Source organism: Phycodurus eques, chromosome 14, assembly GCF_024500275.1.
Source record: "Phycodurus eques isolate BA_2022a chromosome 14, UOR_Pequ_1.1, whole genome shotgun sequence".
NCBI classification, from domain to species: Eukaryota; Metazoa; Chordata; class Actinopteri; order Syngnathiformes; family Syngnathidae; genus Phycodurus; species Phycodurus eques.
This window is the reverse complement of record NC_084538.1, coordinates 13,032,626-13,057,679: the sequence shown is the minus strand read 5'-3', so window position 1 is coordinate 13,057,679 and position 25,054 is coordinate 13,032,626. Positions and strand designations below refer to the sequence as shown.

The following is a 25,054-nucleotide window of genomic DNA, read 5'->3' as shown; positions in this document are numbered from 1 at the left end:
GTAACTACATCCTACGCTTTTTCGTGTTTTGCGTTTCCAGTCTATGTGCAGCCTATCATTAGCAAAGCTCGCACTGCTCTGCTAAAGAGCCACTTCCTGCCCACGCTGGAGAAGCTGAAGAAAAAGACAGTGAAGGTGGTGGCCGAGGAGGAGCTGTTGAAGGCAGACGGCAAGGGAGACACCCAGGAGGCAGAACTGCTCATCCTGGACGAGTTTGCTGTGCTCTGTAGGGACCTTTATGCCTTTTACCCCATGCTCATCCGCTATGTGGACAACAACAGGTTAGGTTAGGATAATGGAGCTCCTCAGGTGGACAAGGTCAGACTCAAATGTCCGTCTGCTGCAGGTCCAGATGGCTGAAAGAACCAGACGCTGACTCAATTGAGCTTTTCAAGATGGTTGCTGAAATTTTTATCCTTTGGTGCAAATCCCATGTAAGTCAGCAGTGATCTACACGGATGGGATTTGTGATTAAGCAGCACATCAAACAAGATTCATCACCTTTCATTCGTTTTCCCTTTCTCGCAGAATTTTAAACGAGAGGAGCAGAACTTTGTGGTCCAGAATGAAATCAACAACCTGTCCTTCTTGACTGGAGACAATAAAACAAAGATGTCAAAGGTTGGTTTCTTATCCATTACCTAAAACATGCTGGTGTAAAATCAGATTATTTATTGCATTAAGTCAAGTGTAGTGGCACTATGGAGGTCAGCAATTGGAATAAAAACAGCCATAAAGCCTTATCCAGGTGTAGCTCAACAAATTAGAATCTGGTAGACAAGTTTATTTATTTCGTTCAGTTCCATTCAAAATGGGAAAATGATGTATAAAACAGATAAACAGTTAAACACATGGGAAAATGCTACCTAATTCCTATATTTAAAATAACGTGGCTTGTTTCTTGGAATTTCTTGATGGTGAATTTCAGGTGTTTATTAGCTATGAGTTACCCAAATTATTAAAAAATAAATGCATGACATATTTCACTCTGTGTATAGTGATTCTTCATAATGAATTTCAGTTTTCAAATTGAACTATTGAAATAAATTACATTTGACACAATATTCAAATTTATTGAGACGCACCTATAGATGGTTTATTCACTTTATTCATGTTTTGTTTCATCACCTTTGTCTTAGAATATGATATATCCGGAGTGTCATGTACTCCCCAAAATACTGTTTTCTTTTGTGTATATGTGATGGAAGAGTCTGATCTCTTTCTAAGGTCCATTTATTTGGACTAGTGGTCCTTTTTCTACCCGAATCAAATTGAAGCGCTTCTCTCAATTTGCCTCACTGATTAGGGTTTAGGCTGCACAATGGTTTAGGCCTAATCCTTTGAGTTGTCTTTGCATTTGTGTAAGTAGAAATACTCTTGTTTTCGAAATACCCAAACCACGCTCCTTCAAAGCTTCCGAATCGAACAGAAAACGTCAAAGAATGATTTAGGCACAACAAATGACATTCTAAGAGTATGTAAATGTATGTGTGCCTTTATGCATGCAACTAACACTCATCCATCAGAAACAAATATTCGTGTATATTTGTCAACGTTGAATGCTTTCAAAGGATGTATTCACAACATTCCACAGAAGTGGTGAATGTGTGCCTCCATTAACTGTCATCCTTATCCGCTATCTGCCTGTCTCTCTCCCTTCCTGTTTCTCTCGCTCTGTCTCATACAGTCCTATAAGGAAAAGGTAGCGTGATGCAGGGCATGTTTACATGACAGCTTATTGGCTCATTAAGTTGAAAAGCCAACAGCGTATTGTGTATCTGTGCTTTGTAATTTATAGTGAAGTCTTATTATTATGTCCCCTATCTTATTTGTGTTTTCTGCTCGTTGGGTGGCATAGTGAATTTATGTGTTTTTCTATTGTCTTTGGGGCTGAAATAATAATGCCCAGACCCTTTGTAGCCAAACTTGTTGTTGCTTGATAGATTGTGGTGGTGTTCTGTTTTGGGGCACTAGTTGCCTCTAATGTGTATATTTGTGGTTATATATATATATATATATATATATATATATATATATATATATATATATATATATATATATATATGTTGTGTGCGTGCTTGTGCGTGTTTATGTCAATGTGAATACGTGTGTACTGTTTTTACAGAGCTTCACTTTGACTAAAAATTGAGTTTTCTTTTCCACATTTTTTTCGTGAACATCTTGCTTTTGGAATAGAGACTGCTTGTTGTTTAGCAGTTGTGAGATGTTATGTTTCAGTGGAGCATGTGTATTCACAGATTGTGCCAAGGCTGGAAAACAATGCAGTCTCTTTCTTTTATCATAATCCAGCTTCATAACATTGTAAAATGATAAAACATTATTTAAATTTAGATAGTTAACATACAGGGAAATTACTTCCTTAGATGCATGCAATTATCTTTCATTGTTTATTTTGTAATGTGATTGCTGTATTGAATACTGTATTTTTCAGTCTGGGGGACAAGACCAGGAGAGGAAACACAAGAAAAGGCGCGGTGAGTTCTACTCCATCCAGACATCACTGATCGTGGCCGCTCTCAAGAAGATGCTTCCAATCGGCCTCAACATGTGCACCCCAGGGGACCAAGAGCTCATCTCTTTGGCCAAGACGCGCTATCTCCTGGTCAGACTAAAATCCACTCATCCACCAAGTACACAGCTTTGATAAAACATCACAACTGATTTGTATCTAAGATGTTGAACATTTGTTTTTATAGAGAGACACAGATGATGAGGTCAAAGATCACATTCGGCACAATCTTCACCTCAGAGAAAAGGTGAGTGCGGACATTGTGGCACACTTGCATACAAAAGCCATTTTGTGTGATGACCTTGCGAGAAGGGGCCTCATACTTGGTGCATATTGTGTATTGCAGTATACATATTATATATATTTTTTGCTATATCTGTTTGACATGTTTCTTGGAAACCTGCTCCCAGTCGGAAGACCCTGCTGTGAGGTGGCAGTTAAACCTTTACAAACATGTAATGACACGAGGCGAGGGGCCTGCTGACCCTGAGATGGTGGTGGATCGTATCCAGAGGATCTCTGCTGCCGTTTTTAACCTGGAGCAGGTAGAACATTTGCATTTCCACACATTGTCTGGATGTGTTGGCAGCAAACGTGTGCATAAAGTGGCAAAGGACTGGAAACATGCTGTTAAGTGTTAAATGTTAGCTTGTGTCGTGAATATCTGTGACCATTAAAAATCCGTGTTTAGCATATTGCTAATCTAGTAATATTGGCAGAGTTTGGAGGAAAATCCCAGTGCACAGGTATGAAACTCAAGGCCTGGGGGCCAGATCCGGCCTGCCAATTACTTTTTTTGTGACTCACTAAAGCAATTAAAATGTTGTTTCTTGCTCAGTGAATTTGTTCTTTTTATTTTGACAGACAATCTGAACAAAAATGTAAACTTTTAACAGATATTACATACAAGCATCTGTTTTCATCAAATCCCTTCTTAACATAAATTGAACAATAGTTTAAACTTAAAGCTGTGGTTGCTACTATTTTACATGACTTTTGATTTAAAATTTAAATTTTTTTGTAGAAATAAATTATGATTTTCCCACTCATTTGCTCTCCAATGGATCCCATAATTATGATATGGCCCACAACGAAAATCAGTAGACACTCTTGCCCTAGTGTGTTTTCCCCCACATTGTCTGAGTTTGTTTCTGACAGCATAGTGGATGTGATGGGGCATGACAATTTTTTTAAATTGGGTTTGTGTAACAACAAATTCTGCTGAGCAACAAATGACCAGTAAAAAGAAAATAAGCAATTCTGATGATCTGTTTTGTGTTGATTTTCTTTTTTGATATGTTGACATTTGAACAGAAATCGAAGGTAAAGATAGGTAATACATAAGAGTACTCCAGTTTTTATGTCGTGAAGGCCTATCTAAGTAGTTGATTCTGCACCATTTTATTTGTTGTATGAAAAGTAACAACTAAAATACATGGGAGATACATGCTTTTTATTGATGAAGCATAATATATTAAAACACCACTGGACAGAACCATACTTTCACTACCTTTGCCTTCATTGAGTCATTATTAGATTCACAACAACATTACAATTCTCAGGGCATTGAATTGATCGCAACTGGACTGTTGTCTTGTCTGTCCTAACTAGGTTTTGGTGCATGAACTGATGAAGCCTGCTCAGATGAGAGGCGAAACATCTTCTGAGACAATCAGAACAGTCCAGTTGCGATCTATTCAATGCCCTGAGAATGAAATGTCCTAGATGAATGAGAATATTCACAGGCAACAACATTAACATTATTCCAAACGCTTGAGGTCATGCATATTGCATACACTGTGTGTGTGTCTGTGATATATACACTGTTTTCTTTCTCCTGCTAGGTGGAGCAACCACTGAGATCCAAGAAATGTGTCTGGCAGAAGTTGTTGTCCAAGCAGCGCAAAAGAGCAGTCGTTGCTTGTTTCCGAATGGCTCCACTTTATAACCTGCCGAGGTATTAAAAAACAACAACAATAACAACATGTACTGTATCTACACGTAGGTGTGATGTGTGCACCAAATCATGCTAAAACACATATCATTATCTATTTGTTAGGACTTATTGGTCAACTCCATGTGGTTCTCTTGGCGCAGACTAACAACCTCCATTTTTCACTTCCTGGATTCTGACCATGCATTAATGCACCTCTCTCTTTGTAGGAAAAATGTCTGGCCTGCAGATGTTTTCAAGGAATACAAAAAGGGAAACAAGCAATTTCATGCCCTGCTGCTCTGTAACTCAATTACAGGAATCAAGCTCCAGTAGGAGGAAAACAATTACGGGGCCCAAGCAGGTGGCGGCCACCTTCAATATGTGCTCAGTTGTGGCAACCTGCCTGCCTGCCTGGCAAGCAGCATGTCACATTCATTCCCAATTGTTGACACTGAAATATGTCCGAGCATAGCAAACATTTATTAAACTCTGCTTCCATTGCTGACACATTTCTGCTCCCGAATACTAGATTCCTGCATGTGAAGGAGAATGCAAACTACTGTATATTTAGTGAAAATCTTTGTTGCGTCCTCAATGTCACACTGTATCTTACTTGCCTCCCTCGGGGTCAAAAACAATAATTACTTCCTGAATGCCTACCAACATATTTGGCTTGAGAAAATGCATGAGAACTCAGACTATGACAGTCTGCTTTCCATGCTGACAGTAATATACCTTGACCCATGTTGACAACACCACGCACACCTCTTGTAACGAGCCCTTGCTTTCCTCCAGGCACAAACCTTTACTTCCATTCATTCAAATATCCCTACTGGTGTCGCCACTGGTCACACTTGGTATATAAGGCAGTAGGGCATCAATGAAAGAAGAGCTGATTTGCCATTTTGTAGGTCATATACAGTATACTAGTTTTTCTTTTTTTCAGTACAGTACTGTATTTGTTTTTTGTTTTTTTTAAATCTGATTTTCCTCACAGCTAGTGAGCAATTTGTGAGGTACAATCAGTGTGTGATAGCATATGCTCCGGTCTTCCTCTGAAAGCATCCATTCTATACAACTTTTCCTCATTAAAAGGCGAATGGTGAGCTGGAGCCTATCCCAACTGATTTTGGAAAAGATGCTGGATATCTAGCCAATCACAGACCACTAAAAAACATTCACGTTCAACTTCACAATTTAGAATCTTTAATTAACTGGCATGAATGTGTTTAGAATGTGGGAGGAAGCTGTACTACCTAGAGAAAACCCACACAAGCATAGGGAGAACATGCAAACTCCGCATCAAAGGCCAAAGCCCAGATTCAAACCCCAAACCTCAAAACTGTAAGGCAGACATACTCTTGTCCCGCCGTGCTGCCTCTAAAAGCATTTTTACTTTACTTACATATGCTGTGACAAGTTATTCAAGAAATATTAATGACCAGTGGGATGTACCAGTACCCTGAACTAACAAGTCTAAACCTTTTCTGAAGGGCCTGCTTCCCTCCTTTCCTCTGCTTTGATCTAACCCAGGCTAATTTCCTCTGACCCCTCCCTAGGCATCGCTCTATTAATCTCTTCCTCCTGGCCTATCAGAGAATATGGATAGAAACAGAGGAGTACTCTTTTGAGGAGAAGCTAGTACAAGATCTTGCTGTAAGTACTACTTACACCATAAAAGCCCATCTCAGTGCCATGATGATGGTGGCCATGTGCCCTGGGGAGGCTTGCCCCTCCTCCTGTTCTACCTTTGACATTGTTGTACATGCTTGAAGGTGTTTTCCCCACTTAGCAGCTAGGTGGCACTTTTGTGTAGCAAGCATGACATTACTGCTGATCAATTGACTTTTGTGCATCGATCCATCCATTGTCTATACTGCTTAACCAATTCAGGGTTGTTGGGAGCTGACATCAATCAAAAGGGAGACTGCACCCTGGACTGATTGCCAGTCGATCATAGGGCACACATAGCGATAGTCAACCATTCAGTCACATTCACACGGTCACTGTGGGACCTGAACACATGCTGCCTGGACGGACGACAGGCGATTAAACCACTACATCACGATGTCGCTGATTTTGTCAGACCAAAATTCAGGGTAACTGACTTAATATTAGTGATCATAGACAGAAAATAAATAATTTCATGGCGACACAATTTCTCAAGGAATTCTAATTTTGCACCTGATATTTGTTCTAAACTAAATTATACTGATGTGCATCTGAACCTACCTTTTGAAAATAGACTGTCTAATTGTTATAACATTTTCTCACATAATATGGAATTTAAGCCACTGGGGACCAAATTTGAAGAACATTATGACCCAGCGATTACTTTATAGAATAGTTAAAGAATAGTACATTTTCCTTCCATAGAATTATATAAAGGGGGCTGATGGAGAATCATGCTTTTTGCCATTCTTTACAAAACTGCTGCATGTCACCTTATGTGTGGGGGTGTGTATGTGTCTGCATGTGTGTGTGTGTGCATGTGTGTGTGTGTGTGTGTGTCGCATGCAATGCTTGTGCTTGATAGTCTGCATGCTTCCGGTGTTTAGATTAGATTAGAAGCTTGTTGTAAAAAGATGAGGTACTGTCACAGCACAGTCGTGTCCTACTACATACGTAATTAATAACGAGATACCGTAACTTGTCCAGAAAACACAACACAAAGTGGAAGAGGAGGAAGAGGAGGAGGTCAGAAAACAGCCCGATCCTCTTCACCAGCTCATTTTGCATTTCAGCCACAATGCTCTTACAGAGTGCAGGTAAACACACACATTCACATACACGCACACACGGATGCCACGTGATATGAGGCTGTGCATCCTTTAACCATGCAATATTTGTCTTATTGTTGTTTCAGCTCCGTGGAAGATGATCCGTTATATATCGCATATGCAGATATGATGGCAAAGGTACATTATTGACTTACTGACTTTGACTAATGTCAAAAAGTGCCGTTTTTACATCACATTTCCCTCACAGAGTTGTGCTGAAGGTGAAGAGGAGAATGATGAGGAAGAGAAAGAGAAAACATTTGAGGTATGATTGAAGCAAACAGAGAAAGTATTTCTTTTTTCTCTCTCCCACACAGTATGTTGCATGATGTGTGTCTTGTCTACAGGAGAAGGAAATGGAGAAACAAAAGATGTTGTACCAGCAGGCCCGACTGCATGACCGTGGGGCTGCAGAAATGCTGCTCCAGATGATTGGTGCTAGTAAAGGTAAAACATCTTACCTGTCCACCCTCATGCACTCACCACATTTGCTATATAGTATGATTTACATTCTTTGGTCATTAGGTCGACTGGATGCCATGGTGACCTTCACCCTGAAACTGGGCATCTCGATTCTCAATGGGGGAAACATTCTGGTCCAGCAGGTTATGGTTGCTCCCCAAGCAGATACGATTAAATGAACTGCATCAACCTAGTTAACTTTCTTCTTTTGTGCAGAAAATGTTGGACTACCTGAAAGAGAAGCGAGATGTCGGCTTCTTCAAAAGCTTATCTGGACTAATGATGTCTTGCAGGTAATGAGGTTTCCCGCTCTTTTTCAAATTAGCCATATGAACTTACATTAATGTGAGCCAGTAATGGTTCATCTTTCCTTCTCAGTGTGCTGGACCTCAATGCTTTTGAGAGGCAAAACAAAGCAGAAGGTCTTGGGATGGTTACAGAAGAGGGATCAAGTAAGAGAGTTAATCAGCACCAACATTATTTTACATACTGTTTATAGCACCCAAATTATTATGTTGACATTTTCAGGTAAAAGTAAACAGTCCTTACTTAACTTCCAAGAACCTATTGAGTTGTACATGTTTTTGGTCAAGCTAACTACATTTTTAACAGCGTTTTCCTGCCCCCTAGTGTTTTCACAATCCTGATATCAGTTGGACAGAGAGCAACATCCATACAGTACAGACATACATACATACATTCATACATAAAACGCAAGGACATTCAAACTCTTCAATATTCGCTCTTTTCAGGTACACACATGATGATTGGCCACTTCAATTGGCACAATTGCCCAATCTAATGAGATGTAAAAAAAAAAGAAAAAGATAATGATGCTCAGTTTTGATTAGCACTGGCAGAGAGGACATCCATTGAGAAATATGTCATATACATATAAATTCAACAATGTTATTAACAACTATATAGTTTGAATACACTTTCTGAGTATGAATCTTTTTAAAGGCTGAATTTTGGACTACATTCAGGCATCTTGCTGTGATGTAACGTTGTTGTCAGGCTCGTTGAGTTCTCGTTCCCTCGCGTTTCTGGCCACATCACTGGACACTCCGGACCTACAGACTTTTTTGCTCTTTTGTGGTTGCATAGTTCCATTTTCATATCATGGTTTTGTTTCATGTTGATGTTGTCATCACACAGGCGAATGAACCTGTGTTACTGTATGTCCAAGTCCTTTCTTTCTGCGGTCAACCAATTAACTTTTTACTTTGTCTTATCAAGTAAAAATATAAAGTTTTAAAAGGAATGAATCATTTGACTGCAGGTTTGCATACAGTAGAGTCATTGATTACTTCATTAGGTACATTTGCGCAATCAAATGAGAATAATTTCTAATGTTGCATTTGGTTTTTGTAAACTACATACTTGGGGGCATAATATTTCACCTAAACAGCTCAGTATGGTGCAGTTCTACCCACCTACAAACCACAAGCACAATTGTTAACAATGTATCTTATTACTTTAGGTTTAGAGAATCAATACAGGTCTTGCATTGGACCCCATTAGATTGCGCAAGTTTACCTAAAGTTGTATATACTGTACATAAAAAAATGTTCCATGATGCATATTGCAGCTCGTTTCAATTTCATAAACTCAGGCATAAGTGATGGTAACTGTTTTAATCCGTCTGTAGAGTTTAGAATGTTTTTTAAAAACTTCAATTACAAGCTTATGTTGCAAATCACTGTATGTATATAGTTATATCGGGAGTACAATCATTGTCTCCTGTGGATGTGATTGAATATCAATGTCCTCCTTTGCTTATGTCTGCTTTTTGTTTGTTCCTATGATCATTTTTATGTCATCGGTCGCAGTCAACGTGAGTGAGCGGGGTAAATACACGGTTTAGATTCTACTCTACTCTTACATGCAATGCTGACATCTTGATTACTCCCCCTGTTTGACTCCTTTATTCATGCCCCTCTGATCCTTTCTTCTCTTTGCACCCTGAATGCATTACAAGCACCTTCCTCTTTATTAACCCGGGCTGAAGGAACGCATGCATGCACATTTTAACATCTGGTAGATCAATGCAATATATTGTTCAGTCTGTGGTCTGATGACCCAAATTCCTTCTTCTTTCACAAGAAGGTAGTGCTTGCCAGTTGTTTTGATTTGCCTTCATTTGGATTATACTAACCAGTATATATTAAGAGTCAAATCTTTGCTTTGTTTCCAAGAACCGATACGGTTTTGCTGGTGTTTAAATAGCAATGCTCAGTTTTATTACCATTATTATGTTTTTGTTGTATATGCAATTTTCCAACCAGCAAGCAGCTTTATATATAGTGGAAAAGCAATCCTACCACTATTGTGTGTCTTAATAAATGGGAATGTTCTCTGACTGCTTTACCACTGAAGCAAACGGTTAATTTGGTTTCTTGCCTCTGTAGGTTCCAAAGTGCTTCAGAATGATGATTTCACGAAGGATCTTTTTAGGTTTCTGCAGCTTCTGTGTGAGGGACATAACAACGGTATCTTTATACATTTAAACCAATAAGTGATCATGGTAATGTCATTTTGGAATATTAAGTGGTTAATGGTTTGAATTCATTATCTACAGATTTCCAGAACTTTCTAAGGACACAGACTGGAAACACAACTACAGTTAACATCATTATTAGCACTGTGGACTACTTGCTCAGGCTTCAGGTGTGATCTTCTGCTATGAGCACTTCCTTAAATACAGTATATATGTTTCATACTGTATTATATTCTGTATTATATTATATTTTCCACTGTCTGATATGCATTCATATTTCCTGTGACAGGAATCCATCAGTGATTTCTACTGGTACTACTCTGGAAAGGATATTATTGACGAGGCGGGTCAGAGGAACTTCTCCAAAGCGCTGGCAGTTGCTAAGCAGGTCTTCAACTCATTAACGGAGTACATACAGGTGCAATATCACAACACACAACACCATGACAGGAGTTGAGTATTGAACAGTCTGAATGCAATCTGTTCATTTATCAACTGAGATCTGTGTTGTGTGCTCTAGGGTCCATGTATTGGAAACCAACAGAGTCTGGCTCATAGCAGATTGTGGGATGCAGTTGTGGGCTTCCTGCATGTTTTTGCCAATATGCAGATGAAGTTATCCCAGGTATGAAATCCTGATCTATAAAACATTAGTTTTCTGATGATTTATGCTCAGAATACACTTCCAATCAACCAGGGTGGCACCATATTTTTCAGCTCATCTCCCAAATTGGAAATTCAGTTCCTTACCGAGACCCAAACTTAATAAAATGAACACTGGGCTACAACATATATATACTGTATACTTGTACAGTATACCAGATGTATACCAATGAAGAAGAAATTACTTTGTTACAATAAAATTAATCTAAAACTCAACTCAAAGTTTGCGAATGGCAACTCTTACTTGTTTTGTTTGTTTGTTTGTTTGTTTTTACCTGTAACATGGGGTTAATTTAAAAATAACAAAATAATATTGCAGTATCATTTGTTCGCGACCAGTCCAGAATGTACCCTGCCTGTGTCAGTCTGTCTCAATCCTCTTAATGTTAGTGAGACATACTGCATTATCATCTCAGAACAAATGCATTGACATACGTACAGCAGCATTCGTGCTAACAAAAGGAATCATCTGCAACTGGAATATACTGCATATTAGTACATACGTAAGTACTAATAATATAACAGTTTAATCAATGCAATATATTGGATTTTTTTTGCATACTATGATTTGTTTTACTATATTTTCCCTAAAATAAACTTATATTGGCTACTTAAAATTTAAAAAATATCCCACCAAAGATGCTCAGTGAGGCAGAGAACAGATGGAAGGATTTACATTTAACGTATGAAAGGGCTCCTCAGTTTGATGTTAGTTGTCCTGAATCCAGTGTTGATAAAGACCTTAAATGATATGGACTGGCGAGACATCTGTTTTTAGACAGAAAACAACATTAACGCTGGTTTTGATGGATGGAGGTTACCTAGAAGCACACTTTGGGACTTGCGAAGCAGGTGTTTACTAGCAGACCATACACAATGGACAGCATAGTTCAAAGGAGGCCACCAGCTGTCTCAGTCCTGCCTTTATCTACTAACAGGACTCCAGTCAGATTGAATTATTAAAGGAGCTGCTGGACCTGCAGAAGGACATGATCGTTATGATGCTCTCTCTTCTCGAAGGTGAAGTCCATAAGCTCTGTCATAGCAGCATGTATTTGTAAGAACATTTATGATGGATAAAAAAGTGTTTGCATTGACAGAACAATGCTGCAATGTAATCTGCAATATTGTAATGAAATATTTTTGATGTGACAGATTTCCATTTCTCTTTGCAGGAAATGTTGTCAATGGGACCATTGGTAAACAAATGGTTGACACCTTGGTGGAATCGTCCAGCAATGTGGAAATGATCCTCAAGTTCTTTGACATGTTCCTCAAGTTGAAGGACCTGACCACCTCAGACAGCTTCAAGATCTATGATGCCGAAAGCAAAGGTTTCATCTCCAAGAAGGATTTCCAGAAGTCCATGGAGAACCAGAAGCAGTATTCCCAGTCGGAGATCGAGTTTCTTCTGTCTTGTGCCGAGGCGGATGAAAACGACATGTTCAACTATGTGCAGTTCGTGGAGAGGTTCCATGAGCCTGCTAAGGACATTGGCTTTAACGTGGCTGTTCTGCTAACCAACCTCTCAGAACACATGCCACATGATGCTCGCCTTTCGACGTTCCTGGACCTGGCCGAGAGTGTCCTCAGCTACTTTGAACCCTACTTGGGTCGTATTGAGATCATGGGTGGAGCCAAGCGCATCGAACGAGTCTACTTTGATATCAGCGAGTCGAGTCGAACTCAATGGGAGAAACCTCAGGTGAAGGAGTCTAAGCGACAGTTCATCTTTGATGTGGTCAATGAAGGCGGGGAGAGCGAGAAAATGGAACTGTTTGTAAACTTCTGCGAGGATACCATTTTCGAGATGCAACTAGCATCTCAGATTTCAGAGCCGGACCCAGTCGAACGTCAGGAGGAAGATGACGAAGATGTCAACCAGAGCGTGGCCGAGAACCAGGAGGAGGAAGAGGAGGAGAGTGTGATCTTGGAGTCTTCATCTGCCTTTACCTTTGCTTGTATCTCCATGAGGAAAAACATCTGCCACTTCCGCCAGCTGCTCACTCTCAAGAGCATGAAACAACAGTACAGAAAATTCCGGAAGATGAGCGTGAGGGAAACGGTGCAAGGCTTCTTTGCTTTCTTCTGGATGATCATCACAGGTCTCCTCCATTTTGTTTACAGCTTGGTATGGGGTTTCTTCCATATTTTGTGGACGACCATGTTTGGGGGTGGCCTTGTTGAAGGGGCAAAGAATATGAAGGTCACAGACATCCTGGGGAACATGCCAGATCCCACTCAGTTCGGGATCCACGGGGATGTGCTGGAGACGGAGAAGATGGAGGCGCATGAGGCGTCAACATTGACCGAGCTGGGTCACATGGCTCAGGGGGAAGCAGCCGAGACCGACCTGATGGCCGAGCTGCTCAACGTCCCACCTAAGAAGGAGGGCAAACATGGAGCAGAGCCTGGATTGGGGGATGTGTCTGAGGTGGTTGTGGGAGGCGATGCTCCATCCATAGCCACTGCTGTCAAGCAGAAGAAGGCTCAGGTTAGTGCTGTCTAATACACTGGAACCTCCAAGGTCGGACACAATATGTTCCGTAATGCTGGTTGACTTCTAGGTTTTGTTAATTTCATTTTGTTCATTATGTGTAATGCAAACTGTTACCAATCTACTCTGAGTTAAATAATATAGAAAATGGAAAACTGTTGCCATCAACTTCCGTTAGCTGTACAGTCAATGTTTTCAGAAACATTTTGAACATTCCTCTCATGTAACTGTAAACAGGTGTCAACCACTGTTTAACAAACCTAAAATAAATGAAAACTACTCACCCTTTGAAGATGCCTGAAAGACATAGGAAGGTGTTTGCGAAGTGAGACTGTCATTTAGTGGCATCGGTTTTGCTGGAATTAAAAGTGTTTTATGTCTTTAAAAAAAGCTACAGAAAACTAAATTCAACACATGCAGTGCTAATCCTTTGGTCATTAATGCTCAGTGAGCTCAAATAGAGATTTGTTTATTTCTTACGGGATTCTACACATGAGGATCGTTTGAACTTAATTTATGTCTGACTTTTGAGGTATAATAGGTATAATATGTTTTTCCAATTTGGGTTGAACTCTGAATTGTTGCACTTTTGTCATATTCAACCTTGAAGCTTACATTGCGCTTCATTTTGTAAGTGCATGTGTGATGCTTTTATATGGAACTAATTGGTGAGGTATGCATTTGGACTGAATGTTAACCCTTTACATGGTGTTAAGGGCATGTTAATGATTTTTGCTTAACTACTTTTTGTCATTTTTTGCTTGTTACCCTTTGTAACGTACATATTAAAAATGTAAACATATTTTGGTTAAATCTGGTGTGTAGCTTCTGTTATTTACCTTCTTAATAAAACAATAATATTAAGAAGGCAAATAATGCAGCTACAGAGTTGGATGAATGGATAGATGGATGGATGCATCTTCATCCTGTTTATATACTCACCTTACAAAAAAAATTAAGCCTCATAGTTACAATGAGAGGGGTGACAATATTTAATATTTAAATGGGTTCTCGATTTAAATGTTCAATACAATATACAGTCTAACAGTCAAGGTTGGCTCTGTAAAATGAGTGCAATGACGTCTTCACCTGCAAGTTAATATAAGTAGCTATTAATCTGTTTTTTAGATGGCTGCAAAGAAGCGGACATCAAATGGAGACTACAAATCGGATTCAGAGAAAGCAGAGTGAGTATTTTGTGTACTGTATTTTGTAGATGTATTAATAAGTGGTCTCCTGCCACACGCTTCTCTAACAGAATGTTTCTTGGTGTAGCTCTGATGATGGCGAGAAGGACCACAACAAGGCCAAAGATGAAGCCCCTCCTGAGCCATCATTGGAGAGGAAAGTCCCCAAGAAGCGACTCGGTCTGAAGAAAGAACCACCCGAGGCCTTCACAGCCAGCTTCTTTGCTGGTTTGGAAATCTACCAGACCAAGATGCTGGTCAGATTATCTTTCATTTAACAGATCCAATAAATGGCTGACGAGTATTTGATGAATATTTTTTACTTCATGTATTTTATAGAACTACCTAGCCAGAAACTTCTACAACCTGCGATTTTTGGCACTCTTTGTTGCATTTGCAATCAACTTCATTCTTCTCTTTTATAAAGTGAGTTAAATACTGTACGTCATGAAAGTGTCGGTAAAAATAAAGTCAAACAAATATATTCAAATTCTTTAATGTTATAAGGTTACTGGTGATAACTCTGATGATGAGGACCCTTGGAATGGTCGAGGGAGAACTGGGGAGGAGGAGGAAGAAGACGGCTCTCTTGAATATTTTATCCTACAAGAGAGTACAGGTTACATGGCACCAACACTTCGCTGTCTGGCAATACTGCACACTATTATATCTTTTTTGTGTGTAGTGGGATACTACTACCTGAAGGTACACACATACATTCCTAATGAACATAATATACTTTACAAACATAAATCCTGTTCACTATATGGACAAAAGCATTGGGCCCCCATATTCAAATTAGGGTTAGGGTTAGGGATGTTGAATTCTATGAACGCTTTAAAACAGTGATTTCCATCCTTTATGGAGCCGAGTCACATATTTTACAATTGAAAAATCTCAGGGCACACCAACAAACAAAAATGTCACAAAAAGTAGATACACAGCAATTATTGTATGTACTTCCTGCCATCTAATAGAAGAACATTTGTTTGTTCTTGACACGATTGGTTATCGTATGAAAAAGGACTGGACCCAAAAGCAGGCGGAGGCGGAAGAAGTAGAGGAGAATGGTTTAATAATTAGCAGCTCAGGGGGCTAGGATATCCGAGGAGTGATGGTGATCTGTTGGAACAGAGAAGGTGCGGAAAGCGGGGGTGTGAGCGTGGGCAGGTGAAAGAGTTTGACGGCATGGTTGGAGCAGGCAGCGAAGCGGGAAACACGGAAGGAGCACTGGGGACAGAGGAGGACAAAGGAGGACTAATGCAATTGCAGGTAGCCAAGGAATCCATTTGAACGCACAAGAAGGAATCATGAGAGAAGGCCTACGTACCACGAACGAGCGTTAATACTCTGGAACTAGATTTCTGAATCTGGCAGGCTTATATGCAGGTTGTGATGAGTGCTGATTGATAACAGGTGCGCGGCCAAGGTGGTGTTGATTGCTGTGGAGAGAGAGAGAGAGAGAGAGAGAGAGAGAGAGAGAGAGAGAGAGAGAGAAAGCGAGAGAGAGAGAGGGGGGAGAGTCACAAAGCGCCACCCAAGCTCCAAAAAGGGAACTGCAGGGCACAGATCATGACAGTTCTGTCTGTCACGATGCCTCACTAGCATAAATAGATGAAAAAAGATACATTATTTATTGTAAATATCATATTTTTGGAGCAATTAAATAAAATTTGAAAATTTCCCAAAGCACACCTGAAGAGTGCTCATGGCACACTATGGACCAATGGATGGTTGGGAATCACTGCTTTAAAAGGACCTGTTTGGCTTTTTGCATTCCTGAATTCCAAATGTCTGCCCAATACGCTGGTTGAACACACAAGTTGACCTCCAATTTGTTCAGATTTTGAAAAAAAAAAAAAAAAATCCCATATGAAATAATTAACCTAGAAATAATTGCTACCAGTGTCAGGCAACACGGTGGAATAGTCTTTAACACGTCTGATCTACAATTCTGAGGCTCTGGGTTGCCTTCCTCTGTGGAGTTTGCATGGTCTCTCAGTGGATTTTTTTCAAGGTATTTCAGCTTCCTCCTACAGTCCAAAAATGTGAATGCTAAGTTAATTGAACACTCTAAATTGTCCATAGTTATGAATTTGAGTGTGCCCTGCGATTGGCTGGAGATCGGTCCAGAGTGTACGCTGCCCTTTGCCCAAAGTCAGCTGGATTGGCTCCAGCTCACTTACAACCTTAATGAGGACAAGTATGGGGAGAGATTTGTCTAAAAAATATTCTATATCCTCCGTTGATGACTTGACTGCAAGTCATTTTTATCGGAATCCAACAGTCTATGGTCCGACCCCGCTGAAATCACCAGTATCCCGACCATGGCTGAACAAGGTGGATAATCGGCAGCCCCGTCATTAGTAAGTAAAATAAAAAGAAATCACCTTCCTTATCTGTCAGCAAAATACAAAAAACATGTCATTATTACAGTGTTTAAATAATAACTGTGGCTAGTTCTTAATCATCTATTTTATAGTCTATGCTCTCAACAGAGACAGCAACACTGCCTGCCTAGCGGAGGGACCGACCTTCCCACATGTGTGAATATTCTCAACTTGTGTGCGCGTGAATATCTTGAAAACTGCGTTACGTTTGTCTCAAACATAAATGCGCGGGCCCGCTGATCCACAAACGCACCGTCAACAATTCACAAGCAGAATTGTATATTTACAAATGATAAGTCATGATAAATGCAAACCAAACATTAAAAACACGTGTAAATCGCAGATATATTTGTGGATTTGAAAAACGTGTAAATCACGGATATGATTGTGGATCTGAAATCCACGTGTATATCGCGGATATTCTGTATTTGTGGAACTGAAAAACAGTAAATTGTGTAAATTGCGGACATTTTTGTGCATCTGAAAAACGTGTAAATCACGAAGATATTTGTGCATCTGAGAAACACGTAGAAATTGTGGATATATTTGTGGTTCTGAAAAATGTGTAAATTGCGGATATATTTATTGATCTTAAAAACGTGTAAATCGCGGATATATTTGTGTAAATAATTTTTTGAGACAAATCTCTCCTCATAGGCAAGCGCTATAGAAAATATGTTATACAAATGTAAAAATAAGTTAACCATTGTGAGTATTAAGACACAAGAGAATAAACTTTAATGATGGATGATGAAGGCATGATGTGAAGGTGATTTGTGTCACAGATGCACCTCACAAGGCAGTGGCCTTTCCTTTGATAGAGTGATGACATGATCGGTGAAGCTAACAGATTTGAATGTGAGTTAACTTAGTTCACATATCTTCAAGTGTATCTGTCCTTTCTTCTGTCATGTTCTTGTTGAGAATGGTCCTTCTTTTGAAATAAGTGCTGAAAACAAGGCACGTAAAGAAGCAAAAAAAAAAAACATTCTTTGACACTTGCTTAACTGAGGTTTGTAAGGTATGCTGAGGTCTTGTTTGGTAACTTCTTGTGCAGGCATTGGTTAAAAATCAAACATTTTGTGCGACTGTGGATCAGATTTCCCCCCCTGAAATTACGGCTTTCAAGGTTCCACTGTACTTTTGTCCCTATAGTGTACTTTCCAAATGAAACAATCTATAATGGAGATGACTAGAACACCACAAAGGGAAAATAAACGTATTCCTGGATTTGTAAGGTTCCTCTGGTGGTGTTCAAGCGTGAGAAGGAGATAGCCAGGAAGTTGGAGTTTGCTGGACTTTACATCACAGAGCAGCCGTCAGATGATGACATTAAAGGACAATGGGACCGGCTGGTCATTAATACGCCGTAAGTCTGAGTCACATTTTTTCCGATCATTGCGTTATCTTTGCTAAGAGTGTACCTAATCAAATTTTGTTTTCATGCTTTTTTGTCAGGTCCTTCCCCAACAATTACTGGGATAAATTTGTCAAACGAAAGGTAAGCCATGCAAGTATTTTGTACCCTCAAAACAAAATATTGTGCATTTGGGGTGGCCGTATCGAAGTCGTTAAGAAATTTGTTTAGATCAGAAAAACATTGATTTGTTGAGAGAACTGTAAGTATGTAATTAATGTATGTTACCATGATTACTTATGGCAAACAACCGAAGTGGAGAGAATCTCAGGGCTCGTTTGTAGACGGTGGAGCTTCACTTCAGCGTAAAAACTGGCACATCTTGATTTTTATGCAAGTGTAAGACATGCTGCGTGTGTTTGCCCGTTTGGCAGACTGGTCCGCGCCAACTTGGCCGTATTGGTGTAGCGAGGTTGCGCCCTCGGAGATGCGCTTAGCAGAGTGAGCTTCTGGTGTCACATTTATTAGATTAGAGTATTAGTTTATCTATATCTACACCGACTGGCGCCATGCTTACGTTTTGGCACAGTACGCCACTCACGCACTGCATTTAAAGGGAATAAAAGGAGCCGCTTCGATTGGACAGGATTGAAGTCGCCTGTGATGAGGCCCACACCAGCGCAGACATCCTAGTTTTAAATGTGCTGGCTACGCCTGTTCACAAAATCACCAACATTGGGTCTAACCCCGCGTCCTCGCAGAGTTATGCCAAACGCAGGGCTGGCTCTTACGCCAGTCATGAAAATAGAGCCCTCAGTTTCAGCATTTTCTCCCTCCTGTACAAAAGTAATATCTCTTTTGTTTCCCAATAATGCTAGATTATACAAAACTGTACAAAACATTGAACGCAATCCAAGTTTTTACACAGCAGCACAATGTTTTTGTTGTTAGCACAGCTGCCTGACAGTTGAGTGATTCTGGGTTTCGAATCTCTACTTGTGTTGGTCTTCTCTGGCACACTGTTTTCCTCCCACATTCCAAAAACCTTCATTCAAGATTCACGGTTCATTTAAGACTGTAATTGTCTTTGGTGTGAATGGTTGTTCGTCTGTATGACTGACTGGTGTCCAGTCCACGGTGTACCCTTCCTGTTGCCATGAGTCAACTGGGATAGACTCCAGCTCACCTTTTACTCTAATGTGGGCAATCAGTATAGAAAATAGATGGATGGAAGTTTTCACACCGACTGTTGGGCAAGGTGTTGGTGCCATGTTTTCACCTTGAAACCCTACCCTTAGTGTGTTGTGTCTTGTAGCTTAGTACGTTATGTCTTGTAAACTTAGAAACCTCCCTATTTTCAAATAAATGCAGGAGCGACGGGAGAGATTGTTTAGAGCGTGTTGAGAGCCTGTAATCTGAACAATCTCCCATGCGCCCTCCTCATGAGAAAAAGAAACCAGCGTCTTCATTCCTTTTGTGTCTATTTTTTATAATGTTGGGCAAGATAAATCCAACACCGACTGATACCAAACATTGTGAAAGCTGATCTATTGCTGAGACTCACTCCTGTATCCCTGTTTTCCCTGTAGGTGATCAAGAAATATGGTGATCTGTATGGAGCTGAGAGGATTGCAGAGCTGCTGGGCTTGGACAAAAGTGCTCTGGATTTTAATCCTACGGAGGAAGCTGTCACCAAGGAGGCCTCATTGGTGTCCTGGTGAGAGATGACAGATAAGGAAGCATCAAATTGAAACATTTTGTTGACTGTTTTTCTTTTGACAGGTTGAGCTCAATTGATACAATGTACCATATCTGGAAAATGGGGGTGGTCTTTACAGACAATGTAAGTGTGGATGGTTGGATGGATGAATACATGAAAAAGAAAATGCAATTAACTTCAAATGTCTTTCCATACCAGTCATTCTTGTACCTTGTGTGGTACACGACCATGTCCATTCTGGGCCACTACAACAACTTCTTCTTTGCTGCACATCTATTGGACATTGCCATGGGATTCAAGACGCTCCGCACCATTTTGTCCTCTGTCACTCATAACGGCAAACAGGTGAGGTGCCTCATGCAGGAGACTTTGTGGTATACCCTCACAATCTGATCAGAATTTATAATGTGCAATTCAGAAATATAACCAAAAAGCACATAGCTACTGTACAGCAACAGTTTGCCCATTATAAAAGCTATTTTGGATGAATGTTTTTATGCCAACATTAATGTGTGTATTTTCAGGAAAATTGTATTTCCGGCTTGCTGCCACATTCTAAAAACATCACACAATAATGATGAAATAAGTTGAAGGATGACAGGTTTTTTTCCAGCTGCTCTGTTGATTAAACTCAGTTATGAGTAACCCCCAAATGGGTCATTTATTTCATTCTTGTTTCATAAGATGTATAAACATTAAGGCACAATGTACCTGTAACTGTACTGTGTCATCTTGTAAGGCACTGGTGTTTGTGCAGAAATGAAGTCAACATCTTCCATGATCCTTGATAAACTGCAAGAGTTTTAAAATGTCCACTTAGAGGCTGTAAATGGCGTGCAGCACGTTGTGCTAGCGGTTAGCATTCCTGCCTCATAGTTCTGAGGTTCCAGGGTTTTAATCTCGGCTCCGGCATTCCTGTATGGAGTTTGCATCGTCTCCCTGTGCTTGTGTGGGTTGTCTCCTGGTGGTCCTACTTCCTCCCATGTTCCAAAACAATCCATGTTAAGCTCATCGAAGACATTAAATTGTCCATAGGTGTAAATGTGAGTGTGAATGGTTGTCTTGTCTATAATCTGTGTCATGAGATTGACTAACGACCATTCCAGCGTGTAATGTGTGTGTGTGTGTGTGTGCGTGTGCGTGTGTGTGTGTGTTTGTGTGCGTGTGTGTGCAGCTGGTGTTGACAGTGGGCCTCCTGGCCGTCGTGGTCTACCTCTACACTGTGGTGGCCTTTAACTTCTTCAGGAAGTTCTACAACAAGAGTGAAGATGACGACGAGCCAGACATGAAGTGTGATGACATGATGACGGTAAGAGAAAGACTCGAATACTCCTATGAGTCGAATGCCTGTTGTAAGTGTCATCTTTCCTCCGCAGTGCTACTTATTCCACATGTATGTCGGTGTGAGAGCGGGGGGAGGCATCGGCGATGAAATAGAAGATCCGGCTGGTGACCCCTACGAGCTGTACCGCATCCTTTTTGACATCACCTTCTTCTTCTTCGTCATTGTCATCCTCCTGGCCATCATCCAGGGTGAGACCCATTATTGTGACTGTGCACTGTACTCTTGTTCATGCTACTAAACGAGGAGGTGTCCAAACCTTTCACTGGTACTGTGCATGTTTTTCTCCACCACCCTTTGTAAGCTAACTTTACGTGTATTAACAAACAAGGGCGGTTTAAGGGGCGGTTAATTTGGTACCTGGGTCTTCGGTGGAGACTAACCGGACCCAATCCACCTCTTATTGCCACCATGATTACATCAGAAGTATAGAAACCATCAATACTATATAAAAAATAAAATAAAACGCATCATCCAGAGCAGTTTCAGAACAAAATATTAACCAAATATAACATGACAAAAACAGAAACATAAATGAAATAACTCATACTCACCATGGATGCTGATTTTTAAATCTATTAATGTGTTCAGATCGCAACCAATCAGAGGACAGAAAAATGTTGAGGTCATCGAGGTCCAGCTCGCTGGCCTTAGCAGGATGGATTTGAAATGTTAGGTTAAAGGCTGCTAGCTGATATAGATTAAATTACATCAGATAGCACCATTGATTTTGAAGGCCATGGGCAGATGAGGTTGACATGGCAGCACATAGAGGCTGAAATCTGATGGGACCAAAAAATAAATAAATCTAACCCCCACATACCACCATTGCATAATGGACAGAGTGCAGCCAAGAGAAATGCTACGAAATACAGAGACCGGTAGGATCAAGTTAATACCGTTTCATTAGAATTGAGGCTGTAAATGTAGGTCTGTGCTTCTGATAGTGTTTAGGGCATAAGCCTTGCTGGCCCTGACTTGCCACCACTTAGGAACAGACACATTGGAGCCTTTAACACCTCAGTCCAGGTATCCAGGAAGGTACAATGTGTTGATGGTTGCAGGTTTAATCATTGATGCTTTTGGAGAGCTCAGAGACCAGCAGGAACAAGTCAAAGAGGACATGGAGGTGAGAGAAAATATTCAGACAAACAATGAGTGCGCGGGACCAACACCTTTTCTTCTTCCTCCTCCTCATCATTTTTTCCTTTCCTCTCCTCAAGACAAAATGTTTCATTTGTGGTATCGGAAATGACTACTTTGACACAACGCCGCACGGCTTTGAGACTCACACTTTGCAAGAGCACAATTTGGCCAACTACCTGTGAGTATTCCACTTGTAAGAATTCGACACTGCATTGTGTCTTCAGTTCTTTGTAACGATAGCAGGACCAAAGTCACTCACGGCCCCCACGCCGCTGCCCACCCCGCATTTTAAAAGCAAAGAAACATGCAGTCATTTGGGTTTGGTCGACTTCTCTGTTGTAACAATGCTTCTTTTTTTGCCAGTGAATGTCATACCGTTGGAAAGTTTGCCTATTTCCCTTTTTAATAATAAATCATCACCTGATTAGTAGAAACAATCCAGTGGCATGCCAACATTCTTCACCTCAAACCTACTGAACACTCTTATTTGTTGGAAAACTCACCGATTTGCTTTTTTTCCTGCTCAGGCCAAAGCAATACAAGTATCACTTTGGTGCCAAGGAACTATGTTGAAGTGAATTGACAACCTTCATTTTAACAAAAGTAGTGTTTTGCTGTCATCTTGTGGCATTTTGGTGCCAATGAACTATGTTGAGGTGTTTCTTTTAGATTAAAGTGGTGCTTTGCAACCGTATTGTGGCATCTATAAGCAGTTACAAACTTTTTCAGGGGGGCATCAATTATTTTGCTACTAACACACATTTCTGAACTTTGTTTTATGTTTGTTTCTTCAGTGTTGTTTTGGCTTTTTCATTGATTCTACTTTTTTTTTCCCCACAAGGTTTTTCCTGATGTACCTCATCAACAAGGACGAGACTGAGCACACTGGCCAGGTGCAGTATACTGTGTACAATTAAATTACATTGACTCAAAAACAGTGTGACTAGAATTTCCAATTCCGTCCAGTTAATCCTAGATCACTTCGCTTGGACTAAACTTCAAATAAATAAGAATTTTTGTGTTTAATTACTGAAAATTATTCTATTGTTTATTAAGACGTAACATATAACGATCTCCAGATATCATGCAAATTAATAATAAATAATAAAATAAAAGCTAAGCGCTTTGCATGTGAGTTACACATTGTTACCATAAAGTTATTTGTGTGTGTGGCTCAGGAGTCGTATGTGTGGAAGATGTACCAGGAGCGCTGTTGGGATTTCTTCCCAGCCGGAGACTGCTTCCGCAAGCAGTACGAAGATCAGCTGGGATAGAGGCGATGCATCCTCCTTACCTCCATCCAGGGGGTGCTGCTGCTCTGATCTTCTCCCATTAACCCATCCACTCTTGAAGGGAAGGCGACCCAAATGACATTTTTAATCTAGCAACAAAAAGTGATGCCCTCAATAACCTTCACTTTGGATGTCAGCCTCTAATTTACTTTGTCAGGTTTTGGTTTTGGGGGGCCCTTTTGACAGCATTGCCTTTTACTCTGCATAACCCCTCCCCAATCATTGCACAATGTTTTGTTGTCTTCTTGAGAAACTCTTGTGTGTGTGTGTGTGTGTGTGTGTGTGTGTGTGTGTGTGTTTGTGTGCGTGGGTTATGAGACAATTTGTCAGTCAAATTATGCACAAGAATCCAACATAATTATTTAGAGAATGTTGAGACTTTATGCCAAAAGAAGTGTCAAGTGCATTTGTTGTGGTCCCTTGAAAATGAAGTGTAGAGGCAAACAGTATTATGTAAAATATAATTTTTTAAAATTGTTTTCCATGAAGTGCCTTATACTGTAGTACCAAGTCTACATTAGAAAGAAGCTATGCAAACCCTTGTGCTGTCTTTTCTTATTGTAAGTAGATTACAGATAGACTTTTTTTCATTTGACAGAAGAGAAGAAAATGGGATTCATTTGTTTTGCTGAATGCAGCATACATGCAAATGTTACATGTTGTATAAATGACATCTGAGTTGACTTGGCACAGCAAACGTGGAATTGCTATCGTATGGCCGTTTATATGTTGTAGCTTTGCAGATTTGTGCATTTCTTTTGATGGGACTAAAATAAACTTGTGCCGGAAATGACTTGGTTCTCTGTCAGGCACGTGTAAACACAGACATCAAAGGGGAGATCTGACCTTGCTCAAAGCGAGGTGAGGTTCCTTTCAAGGGAATGGGAAGCATATTATGCTTTGCACATGTATACACAACTATGACAATTTGCTGACCTCAGACAAACTTTAGGGTCTGTAAAATTTGATCCATACAGTAACTCTTACCACGGCAATGTCATCCCATTTCCTCTTCCTGGAGATGCAGAAAATGGGGTCCAGAGAGTTGCAGGCCATCTAAATGCCTTCTTCTGTGTAATATGCAAACCTGCACCCATAACTGCAAAGATGAAATCAAAACATTTACAAGACATGCCATCCCACAGTCCTACTATGCTGTATCTTCAATATTTAGGAGATCAGTTCCCTTCTATCTCCAGATTCTCGACTAAATGTTGCACCACCGCATCACATGTCATGCTAAAAAAGCAAA

General features: G+C 40.2%; 1 protein-coding gene across 9 annotated transcripts in view; it reads left to right on the top strand.

Annotated features, from left to right (window-relative positions):
• The window catches only part of LOC133412675 (ryanodine receptor 3-like), a 113,677-nt gene extending 89,093 nt beyond the window's left edge, over nucleotides 1-24,584 (top strand). For 3 of the 9 annotated variants that reach the window (XM_061696218.1, XM_061696212.1, XM_061696211.1), the window contains 38 exons: nucleotides 41-281; nucleotides 347-434; nucleotides 529-621; nucleotides 1,688-1,702; nucleotides 2,453-2,623; nucleotides 2,718-2,777; nucleotides 2,941-3,075; nucleotides 4,375-4,487; nucleotides 6,026-6,122; nucleotides 7,125-7,234; nucleotides 7,333-7,384; nucleotides 7,455-7,511; nucleotides 7,594-7,693; nucleotides 7,772-7,851; nucleotides 7,925-8,001; nucleotides 8,087-8,160; nucleotides 9,541-9,558; nucleotides 10,120-10,200; nucleotides 10,290-10,378; nucleotides 10,498-10,626; nucleotides 10,729-10,833; nucleotides 11,810-11,891; nucleotides 12,047-13,365; nucleotides 14,497-14,555; nucleotides 14,644-14,812; nucleotides 14,895-14,981; nucleotides 15,063-15,260; nucleotides 18,184-18,314; nucleotides 18,404-18,446; nucleotides 19,892-20,019; nucleotides 20,085-20,145; nucleotides 20,221-20,367; nucleotides 21,197-21,331; nucleotides 21,399-21,555; nucleotides 22,429-22,493; nucleotides 22,588-22,688; nucleotides 23,352-23,403; nucleotides 23,689-24,584. In XM_061696218.1, coding sequence (XP_061552202.1) covers nucleotides 41-281; nucleotides 347-434; nucleotides 529-621; nucleotides 1,688-1,702; nucleotides 2,453-2,623; nucleotides 2,718-2,777; nucleotides 2,941-3,075; nucleotides 4,375-4,487; nucleotides 6,026-6,122; nucleotides 7,125-7,234; nucleotides 7,333-7,384; nucleotides 7,455-7,511; nucleotides 7,594-7,693; nucleotides 7,772-7,851; nucleotides 7,925-8,001; nucleotides 8,087-8,160; nucleotides 9,541-9,558; nucleotides 10,120-10,200; nucleotides 10,290-10,378; nucleotides 10,498-10,626; nucleotides 10,729-10,833; nucleotides 11,810-11,891; nucleotides 12,047-13,365; nucleotides 14,497-14,555; nucleotides 14,644-14,812; nucleotides 14,895-14,981; nucleotides 15,063-15,260; nucleotides 18,184-18,314; nucleotides 18,404-18,446; nucleotides 19,892-20,019; nucleotides 20,085-20,145; nucleotides 20,221-20,367; nucleotides 21,197-21,331; nucleotides 21,399-21,555; nucleotides 22,429-22,493; nucleotides 22,588-22,688; nucleotides 23,352-23,403; nucleotides 23,689-23,784 — 5,015 coding nt within the window. In that variant the 3' untranslated portion in view covers nucleotides 23,785-24,584. Of the gene's footprint in view, nucleotides 1-40; nucleotides 282-346; nucleotides 435-528; nucleotides 622-1,687; nucleotides 1,703-2,452; nucleotides 2,624-2,717; nucleotides 2,778-2,940; nucleotides 3,076-4,374; nucleotides 4,488-6,025; nucleotides 6,123-7,124; nucleotides 7,235-7,332; nucleotides 7,385-7,454; nucleotides 7,512-7,593; nucleotides 7,694-7,771; nucleotides 7,852-7,924; nucleotides 8,002-8,086; nucleotides 8,161-9,540; nucleotides 9,559-10,119; nucleotides 10,201-10,289; nucleotides 10,379-10,497; nucleotides 10,627-10,728; nucleotides 10,834-11,809; nucleotides 11,892-12,046; nucleotides 13,366-14,496; nucleotides 14,556-14,643; nucleotides 14,813-14,894; nucleotides 14,982-15,062; nucleotides 15,261-17,730; nucleotides 17,804-18,183; nucleotides 18,315-18,403; nucleotides 18,447-19,891; nucleotides 20,020-20,084; nucleotides 20,146-20,220; nucleotides 20,368-21,196; nucleotides 21,332-21,398; nucleotides 21,556-22,428; nucleotides 22,494-22,587; nucleotides 22,689-23,351; nucleotides 23,404-23,688 lie in introns of those variants that run through there. The other 6 variants (XM_061696219.1, XM_061696213.1, XM_061696214.1 and 3 more) reach the window with 5 other exon arrangements.
• Nucleotides 24,585-25,054: the final 470 nt, after the last annotated feature.